The 10,840-nt window shown below is 41.7% G+C and overlaps 1 protein-coding gene across 1 annotated transcript; it reads left to right on the forward strand.

Annotated features, from left to right (window-relative positions):
* Positions 1–1,929: 1,929 nt before the first annotated feature.
* LOC129720505 (uncharacterized protein K02A2.6-like) lies at positions 1,930–5,681 on the forward strand. The gene is made up of 2 exons (XM_055671986.1): positions 1,930–3,326; positions 3,413–5,681. The coding sequence occupies exons 1-2, from the start codon at positions 1,930–1,932 to the stop codon at positions 5,679–5,681; spliced, it is 3,666 nt and encodes a 1,221-aa protein (XP_055527961.1).
* Positions 5,682–10,840: the final 5,159 nt, after the last annotated feature.

Consider the following 10,840-nt stretch of genomic DNA (forward strand, 5'->3'; position numbering starts at 1 on the left):
AGGCACAGTACCACCAAAGCGGCAGGCAATCAGCGACAGGTTGTGTTTGTTGAGTATTAAGAGCCGGTTCCACAACTACACTATTCCCGATGTGCACTGCCCTCACGAAGGAAGACCTGATGCAGGGAAAGAAGCGTTCTACGCACAGTTTTTTTTTTCGTAAGATTTGGACCACTGCGACCATTATTTTGATCTTTTGTGGTATACCTCTTCTTTAGTCTAGGTACTCGTGGCAGACATATCACTATTGATGGAAGTGATCGTCGTTGTCCTATCGCACCCTTTCTCCCAATTAGGCACTGTATTTCGTATGAAATGTATTACCTCATTAGGATTCGCAGACCAGACCTCAAAAGGCTCCAAAGTTCCTTCTCCAAAGGCTCTTATTCTGCGCTGTATTAGTGCACTGCAGTGGCAGAGCAAATGTTCTGCGGTTTCACATTCGAACCCGCAGAGACGACAAATTTCGTCATCTGACTGACCAATTTGTTTCAGGTGATGCTTACTGTAGGATCGGGATGTGTTATACATAGAAGAGAGAAAAACGAGTGTCACCAATACATACACGATACAATGAATTTGGAAGAATCTAAATAAAGAGCGTTGAGTTGAGTACGGACGATCAAGCAAAACGGTTGTGTTTACGTTCGTAATATCCGACATTACATTTGGCGACGGGGTGAAATTTTTTTGGTGTGATTTTGGGATCAGTTTATAGGTAAAAGACTCCGGTGAGTAAAAATTAAACCGTTGTGCCGAGGATCACAGGGTAGAGGAAATGTAGCAAATGATTGGGAGTGAGAAAAAGACCAGCAATAAATCAAATGAAAAAATCAAGATGGCCGCTCATGGCAAAGAAAATTATCTGATGGTTAAGTTTTACAAGGTTCAGTTGAAGAAGTGAAAAGAAGTCAGGTAATGAGCCAAAGTGGATAAAATGATATTGGATATTGGAAGATAATTGGAATAATCATGAAGTAAGTGGCATACTGTCGTTCAAAGCAGAGCAGGAACGGTTGTGGTTGTGTTTGAGGAAGGTAGAAAAAAAAGTCTAGCATCAACGTTAGTGTGTATGGAATATTTTCGCTATTGAGTGAGCGGTGAGCAACGTTGCCCCTGCTACCGATAAAAGGGATATTGGTGTGGAAAGGAAGAATAGAAGTTGATGGCTCATTGTCGCTGATGTGTGTGGCATTGCGTGGGTTTGCAACTGTGTGCAAAGGTGGGTAGTCGCAACTGTGTGCGGTGAACGGATGCTGCAACTGTGTGCAGAGGTGATTTTGATTTCACGAAAGTGCTTGAACGCAACGGCGTGCGTTAGAGGGAACTGCAACTGTGTGCGGTAAACGGGAAGCTGCAACTGTGTGCAGAAACGAGGCATCGCAACTGTGTGCGTCTGGGAGATAAATTGCAACTGGGTGCAGAAATGAGATAGCAACTGGGTGCGCGGGAGAAAAGCTGCAACTGTGTGCAGAGAGGATTCGTTTTCATGGAAGGGGTACGAAAAGATAGATTGCATTATATTATGATACAGCGGAATGAGAGACTAGGACTATGTCGGAAATTAACGGGTATGTTGTGGTTATGCATTATTGGTGGAGTAAAGTGGAGGAAAAAGAGAGATTACAGTTTTACTGGTTGGAATTTTCAACAGCTATACAGGCCAAGCTTGGCATGTGAGTTTTTTTTGATTTGTATATGTGGAAAATTTATCTGAAGACTCTAGAACAACCACAATACTGCTTGTGATACGACAGTGTGTCCAAAATTGGGGGTAAGGTTTCAAGGTAAGTAAGTTATGAACGACATTGTCATGATATTCAGGAAATATTTGATCATTTGCCAGGAACCGATGAGATTCCGCATGTCGTAGCAGACCCACCGTACTACGATGTCGCTGTTAAGAAACTCGATGAGCATTTTGAGCCCATGAGACGGCGGAACTATGAGCGCCATCTATTCCGGCAAATCGCTCAAAAACCAGATGAGCGTTTCGCAGATTTTGTCCTACGCCTTCGTATTCAAGCGAAGCGTTGTGAATTTGATAGATACGATGTAAGGGAAGTTGAAGACCGCATTATTGAGCAGATTGTGGAGTCATGTATTTCATCTGAATTGCGACGGCAAATTCTAGCCAAAGACATGTCTCTAGACGAGATTGTATCTTTGGGAACAACCATTGCTGATGTACAACTACAAGTTAGAGAACTCGATCGACAAAGAGTAGACTATGGGACTACGGCGTCTGTTAACAAGGTGTTCAAGCCACCTATTCGTTCAAACTCTTTTCGGGCATCGGGTGCTCAATTTTTCAATCGAACAGACAGAGTTTGCTTTGCGTGTGGTCGTAGGGGGCACTTGAAAGGAGATACGGCCTGTCGAGCCAGGAATGCAAAATGTGTTAAATGTGGCGAACTAGGACACTTTGCAGTTCGATGCTTGAAACGTAAATCAGGAGTCACTACTAATCAGCAATCGAAGAAGATACGCCTCGTATCTGATGAGGCGGAATATGGCTCTAAGGAGGAGAATATCTTTTATGCAATGGGCAGGAACACATTTCAGTTCAAAGTGGGTGGAATAAAAATTCCCATGATAATCGACTCGGGAGCCGATGTCAACATTCTGGACGAAGCGACATGGAGTGCGGCCAAAGAAGCAGGAATGAAAATGCAAAATCTTTCGTGGGAATCCGATCGATCATTGAGAGCGTATGCTTCAAAACAACCAATGAAAATCAAATGCATGTTCTGGACAGATGTTGAAGCTGGTACCAACAGGGTGAGGGCGAAATTCTACGTAGCAGAGAAAGGTCAACGAAATCTTTTGGGTGATGTGAGTGCAAAGGAACTTGGAGTTTTGAAAGTCGGTTTTGACATTGCAGCTATAGAGTCGTCGTCGGAATCAGCGTTTCCGAAGATAAAAGGGGTATTGATTGAGATACCAATTGATCAATCAGTTCAGCCAGTACAGCAGGCATATAGACGTGCACCATTGGCTCTCGAAGGGAAAATTCATGATAAACTTCAATACTTGATGCAAAACGACATCATTGAGAAAGTAAACGAACCTTCACCGTGGGTATCACCAGTTGTTCCCGTTCTTAAACAAAATGGAGATGTCAGACTGTGCGTCGATATGAGAAGAGCGAACCAAGCCGTGTTGCGGGAGACACACCCACTCCCAGTGATTGAGGAGATGCTGGCATCGGTTAATGGGGCCGTGAAGTTCTCAAAGCTTGATGTTAAGGACGCATATCATCAGGTGGAGCTATCGGGAAACTCTAGAGTTATAACGACATTCTTAATAAAATATGGGTTGTTTAGGTAAAGAGTGTTTTGAGTCGTAACATAACTTTCAAAACAAATAAATTAACTTTATATACTATTCATTTTCTTCTCTTATAACATAGATACAAGCGACTAATGTTTGGGGTGAGTTGTGCCCCGGAATTGTTCCAGAAGGTTATGGAGACTATTATTGCGGGGCTAGAAGGAGTAATAGTCTACCTTGACGATGTTGTAGTTTCGGGGCGTACACAGACTGAGCATGATAATCGGTTGAAGGCACTGTTGGATAGATTGGAAAGCTATAACGTATTGTTGAACAGGGATAAATGTCAGTTTAACGTTTCAAGTTTGGATTTTTTGGGACACAATCTGTCGGTAAACGGAGTCAGGCCAGTTGAGAGTCGAGTTTCAGCTGTGGCGAAATTTAGAGAACCGGCAAACGCGGCAGAGTTACGTAGCTTTCTAGGGTTAGTTACGTATGTTGGACGATTTATACCACATCTGGCGGCAAAAACAGATCCGCTAAGACAGTTGCTACGTAAAGGAGTGACATTCCAGTGGACGGTTAAACAACAAGCTGCATTTGACAGTATCAAGAAAGAGGTGTTCCAAATCAAGAATCTAGGTTTCTTCGATCCCAAAGATGTCACTATTCTCGTAGCCGACGCAAGTCCTTCAGGGTTGGGCGCAGTGTTGATGCAAGAAGATTCGCTTAAAGTTCGTAGGGTTATTGCTTATGCGAGCAAGTCTCTCACTGACCTTGAACGGAAATATTTTCACACCGAAAAAGAAGCGTTGGCTTTGGTATGGGCAGTTGATCGATTTCGTCTATATCTCCAAGGAACCAGATTCAAGCTAGTTACAGACTGTAAGCCCCTTACATTTTTGTTCAGTCCTCGCTCTAAACCGTGCGCTAGAATAGAACGATGGGTACTCCGGTTGCAGTCCTATAGCTTTGAAATTGTGTATGAACCTGGTACTACGAACATTGCTGATGCCGTATCAAGATTGTCAACATCCGCACCAACAACATTTGACGACGGAGATGAATGCTCCGTAAGGATGTTGATTAAAATGGTAACTCCTGTAGCGGTATCGTTGGACGAAATTCGGGCGGAGACTTTCAAGGATGCGAAAATTATTGATGTATACAGAGCTCAGGAGAGTAATGATTGGTCAGGAGCTGCTAAGCCCTTTAAGCCGTTTGCCTTTGAACTTTGCCAATCAGCAGGGATACTATTGAGAGGTGAACGAATTGTAATTCCGAAAGCACTGCAAAACAGGATTCTGGAACTTTCTCATGAGGGCCATCCTGGCATCGTCGTAATGAAGAGGCGGTTGAGGCAAAAGGTCTGGTGGCCCGGTATGGATAAAGAGGTGGAAAAATTTGTCAAAGGTTGCAAAGAATGCATCTTGGTGTCAGCACAGGATCCTCCAGAACCTCTGAAACGTACAACCATGCCAGATAAGCCTTGGGCCCATATCGCAGCAGATTTCATGGGTCCATTGCCGTCGGGCCACAACTTGTTGGTGTTGATAGACTATTTCAGTCGTTTCATTGAAGTGATAATCATGAGAGAAATAACTGCAAAATTAACCGTCCAGGCTCTGCACGAAACGTTCTGCAGGTATGGAATCCCAGAGACCATGCGAACAGACAATGGACCACAATTTGTAAGCGAATTGCTGAATAAATTCTGCACAGAACATGGAATAAAACTGGTTCGAACTACTCCCTATTGGCCTCAAGCTAATGGGGAGGTGGAGAGGGCCAATAGGGCTCTTAAAAAACGGCTACAGATAAGTCAGGAGTCTACCGACGCAGACTGGAGATGGGACTTGAGAACCTATCTGTTGCTGTATAATTCTACCCCGCATTCCACAACAGGAGTGGCACCGTCGGCACTTATGTTCGGGCGAGTGCTTCGCGATAAATTACCATCAATTTCGTTAACATCAGAACAGTACGAGGATATTCAGGATAGAGATCGGGAGAGGAAACTAACTGAAGCTGAATATGCAGATAAACGACGTCACGCGCAACCCAGTTCCCTGAACCCTGGTGACTTGGTAGTCGCTAAGCGTATGATGAAGGAAAATAAGTTGGCAAGCAATTTCAGTCCAGAAGAACTCGTTGTCGTTGAGAAATCAGGGCAGGACGTTACACTGGAATCATTGGAATCTGGAAGGATTCTGCATCGTAGCTCAGCACACTTGAAGAAACTTCCTCAACGGCACCAGGTGACGGATACTGAAGTCGGTGAATCCAACAAAGCTTCAAAGGATGTTCAGCAGCCGGAGCAACGACCAGAGACTCAGCGTCAGCGACGAGAACCTCGGAAACCAGAACATCTAAAGGATTATCACCTAAGTATAGTTCAGGACATTTGAGAAAGCGGGGGAGTGTAGGATCGGGATGTGTTATACATAGAAGAGAGAAAAACGAGTGTCACCAATACATACACGATACAATGAATTTGGAAGAATCTAAATAAAGAGCGTTGAGTTGAGTACGGACGATCAAGCAAAACGGTTGTGTTTACGTTCGTAATATCCGACATTACACTTACTTGGACAGTGTCCTGTAAACAGTCCGGTAATTGTCCTTAGTCCCTTTTTATTTAAACTAAGCAATTGCTGGCTTTTCTTGACGCTTGGTATTATAAAGCGTTTAGACTGGCGTAGCCCTACTGAGCATCTCCAGTTCTCTTGTATTGTCCTATGTTCCCAGGTTTTCAATTCTGCTTTCAAGGCGCTTGATGACACCCCACAGAACGGTTCTGGGCCAATGAAATCGGTACATGACCCCTGTCTAGCTAACGTATCGGCTTTTTCATTGCCTTCCACTCCGCAGTGACCAGGAACCCAGTATAAACATACTTGGTTCCTTTCTGCCAGTTGTTTCAGTGAAAGGATGCACTCCCATACTAGCTTAGAGGTACATGTGAAGGCTTTTAGTGCCTTAAGTGCTGCTTGGCTATCAGAAAAAATGCATATGTTAGCATGCCTGTATTTCCTAGCCAAACAGACTTGTGCACATTCATAAATTGTAAATATTTCGGCCTGGAACACTGTAGGCCAACGGCCCATTGGTATCGAGATACTTATCCCAGGACCATTTATACCTGCTCCGGTTGAATCATTCATTTTTGAGCCATCTGTGTAAAAGACGACAGAGCCTTGTCGGATGTTTGGGCCACCTTGTTCCCAAACTTTCCGTTCGGTCTCTATGATTTTGAAAGGTATTTCGAAGTTTGCTTCTGTATTCATCCAATCTTCGATACCTGGTATATGTTTGCTCAGCTGAAAATGTTTGAGGATTGCCAGCTGGCCTGTCTGATCTCCATCAGGTACTTTTTTAAGGCGTGTTAGTCTCAATGCACTTTTTTCCGCCTCTAGTTGTACTACCTGGTGGAGTGGTAATAGATGCAGAATTGCATCTAAGGCTTTCGACGGAGCACTTTTCATTACTCCTGTAATTGCATTACAAATTAGCCTTTGCAACTTGCCAAGCTTGTTCTGCGTTGACCTTTCTTTTGTTTTAGGCCACCACAGTATCGAGGCATACGTTATTCTTGGTCTTATTATTGCCTGGTACAACCAATAGATCATACTTGGCCTTAGACCCCATGTTCTGCCAATAGCTTTGCTACATGCCCAGAGGGCACTCGTAGCTTTACCGATGACATATTCAATATGTGCATTCCAGCTGAGTTTCTGATCTAAAACTACTCCAAGATGTTTAGTCTCAGTGGAAAGCTGCAGTGTAGTCTCGCCCAGCTTCAGGCTCTCCAAGTTGTACCTTCTTTTCCGGGTGAAGGGAATAATGGTTGTTTTAGAGGGGTTAATGGTCAGCCCCTTCTACGCACAGTTGGAGAAACTCTACGATAGCTGCTCGCGTAGAGATATCAAGATCGTCGTTGGGGACATGAACGGAAGGATAGCCTTATATAAGCCGGTTATCGGCCCGCACAGCCAAAGTCACTTCTTTCCTCGACCAACGTAGTCCTCTATGGAAGTCCTTTTGATATTTTCGAGCAGAAGGTGACTATCTACGGAGGAGCACAAGCGGACGACGGATAATGGCTACAGCGCATGAACCATGAGTTACAATCGCTGTTCGGAGAGAACCCCATTGCACACCTGGCGAAAGACAATAGGTTGCGGTGGGCCGGTCACATCTTAAGAATGCCGGACGACAACCATGTGAAATCACTTCTTTTCAGCAACCCTACCGGCACAAAAAATTAAGGGGCGTAGCGTGCATGATGGCTCGACCAGATCGAAAGAGACTTGCGAGTGAAGAGACGTCTGGGGAACTGGTGAAGCACAGCCCAAAACCGAGTAAACTGGCGACTTCTTGATACAGCACGAGTTACTACAGCTCTCGTCTGACTGGTAAAGTGAGTAAGAGAGCAAGGGTTGAGAATCGATCCTGGGTGCAGAACTAGTTCTTAGCCAATGAATGACGACATCTCAATTTGTGTTGATTTTGATGCTCTGATAAGTAGTATGAAATGTAAATATATTGAATACAATCATTCTCTGGGAAATTCTAGGGGGGGCTAAACACGTTCTAGGGGGGGCTTCAGCCCCCCCGTAGTTGCGCCCATGCTGTTCTATATGCTATCTTATTTTGTTAGCAAGCTGATACGTTGGTAACAAAGCCGTAGAGCATCACCGGGAGAATCAGTTTTCTGTACAGCGCAAGTTTCCTGCAGAGATTAGAGGTGGTCAGGTATGGAAAATTTTTTAGCCGTACTCAACTCATTGATGATTTTTCAAACTCGTACCCGACCCAAACCCGATGCCTAGAGGTTTCTAAAATACAACAAATTCGTAGATCTGGCAAGCCTGGTTCACGGTAATGCAATAAAATTTTCTAAAAATCCATCCAAACAATCTTCACCATTCGTTTGGTAAAGCGAAAATGAAAATCAAACTAACGCAGTTTTAACTGGGACTGATGAATGATTCGTCCTCCTTTTTCAACAATCTAATTAATAAAATTCAATTTCTATTTGTGTGCGATCGAACACCTCGGAAACGGCTTGACGGATTTGCATGATTCTTTTTTTGTTTTGTTCGTTGTTGGCTGCGTCGGGTTTACACGCAAAAAAGGTTGCGATAATGTACTGGAAAAGTTGAAAATGATGGAAAATTTGATTTCTCATACGTTCCTATGGAGAGCTTTTTCATGCAATTCCAAGGTTACCTTTGATCGTTTGTATAAATCGGATTCGCAACTTTGTACAAACGTCACAATGCTTTGTAGCGAATGTCATTAGGGCGTTCCAAAATTGCATCAAGTCTAAAATCTTGGAAGCTCACCCTTCAGATGATAGGAAATGGTGTTAAGAACGAACTTTTCTTCGGAGCCAGCTCTAGAAAATGATGTTTTCAACTGGACCCGACGACTTTTTGACGTGGGACACGTCTTTGTTTACTATACTGGGATGCATTCTGTAAAATTGGAAATGAAACGGGCAAATGTTGCGTCAGATTTCAAACGTTAATAACAGCATAACCACATGATGGATAATAATAACCAATATGTTGTTGGATAGATAAAATGTATAACAATTTTGTAATATGCTAATTATCACTCTAATTTCATTGCTAAGCGGTAAAATTGATGAAAAATTTCAATTACAAATTTAAGTCAATAGTGAACCAATTACATGCTAGCATTCCTAGCACAGACAACGTGAACGGACACCATCCGTTCCCTGTGATATTTCCTGTATCAATTTCGAAATAAAAATTGACAGAGTCTTCCCGTCCCAATAGGTCAATTTATTTTTGCTTCCATGAGCTTAGACTAATATGATGTCTCGAAAGTAAAAGTTTTCCTAAAAGTTTGAAACAATACCCATCCTTGAACAATTTCTAAACCTGCGTGTTAGGTTCTGAAGAACCTAATAAAAACTGATGTCTTGAAAGAAAACATGCCGGTAAAAGCAACAGTACCAGTGCACAGTGGGGCGTCTCCATACAAAGGCTGGCCAAGCAAAAAAGTGTCGATAAATGCGACAAAAACTTGGTATTTACATAATTTTGGGGCGCTGCACACGAATTTGGCATCCATTTTTCGGTTGGGGCCGTCCATAAAGCACGAAAGCCAATTTTAATATTTTTTGGCCCTTTTTTCCTTTTTTATAGAATTATATGATCTTTGACCACAAGTAGTGCCACCGGGTGTCCTTCCCATTGAAAAAAAAAAACGTAATTTATGGACGACCCCTCGAACTAAACAAATTTTGCCCAAATATATATATATTTTTAAATAAACTAAAACAACATAAGTAATACAAACTAATTACAAATTGAAAAAATCATCAACAGCATCAACATCTTTCGCTGTGATCGCTTAAATCTCGTGTTGAATTGTTTCCAGAAAATTTGAAGTTCATCATACTTATCAGCAGGAAAAATGTCTTTCGCTGCAATTTTTATTTCTTCTAGTAATTTTCGATGTTTCATTGTTTCATATATATGTTATCTTCCTAATCCGGTTTCTATGGTTGAAAGAGGATATTTGAATACATGCATAACACCATGAATTGACAACTTACTAGACATTGAATTAGGTAGTGCTGCTGAAGTTGAAGGCTCCATAATAAAGTTCAACGAACTTATGAATTTGAAAACTAAGACACTGGAATGACACAACGTTCTAAATGAATACGAAAAGATGCGGAGGGCGACGACTGTTCTTTTTTTTTTTCTCATAAAGCAAAATGTGTGCTTTATTTTTGTATGCAAACGAGTGCGAAGCAAAAGCAATCTTCAAACGGGCTATTGTTGACCGGAGTTTGATAGTATGAATTTGCTGCTAATTTTTGACACTTCAATCAGTTTAACGAATTTCATGATCATAAATTGAAAAGGGCTGAATGTTTTTAGTATTGTTTTAAATTTGCAGAAAGTGAAAAAGTTTGAGATAATTAAAATTTCAGATTTGTTTACTGTTTTCTTGTTTAACACTTATTTTATAACTTTTCATTGATAAATTTTGTGATTTTTGCCCAAATTTATATTTTATCCTTACGGATTGAGTACGATATCATAAATTTTCATTAATGGGGTATCATGGTTATGATTAAAATTAATCCAGGATGAAATTTCAACTTCAAAAATGAACAACTAAAAAAATCTGCTATCGCTTTTTTCACTAAAGTGACAATTTGCGCAGTTTTGCGCAGCAGCGGACAGTATGCATTTGAAAGCATACGTTTTTACCTAAATTTTGAATGTAGTCACAACCGTGTCAAACTGCGGCAACTAAACTTTTAAGCTACTTTTCTACAAAAATCACGTTTTTTTTTAATTTTTTCTAGTGTCAGGCCTACTATGAACAAATTTTACAATTGCAAATGAAAAGGGTTTGTTTTGCACAATATTTACAACAACTTCTCCTTTGACGTCAATTCCAAGTTATCGTTGAAGCTACAGAGCGTTTCAAAGTAATGTACTTTTTTTCAAGAAAAAGACAAAAACCGTCAGTTCGCTAAGCTTTGGAAAGTCATAAAAAATTCAGATTTTATGAT

Source organism: Wyeomyia smithii, chromosome 2, assembly GCF_029784165.1.
Source record: "Wyeomyia smithii strain HCP4-BCI-WySm-NY-G18 chromosome 2, ASM2978416v1, whole genome shotgun sequence".
NCBI lineage: Eukaryota > Metazoa > Arthropoda > Insecta > Diptera > Culicidae > Wyeomyia > Wyeomyia smithii.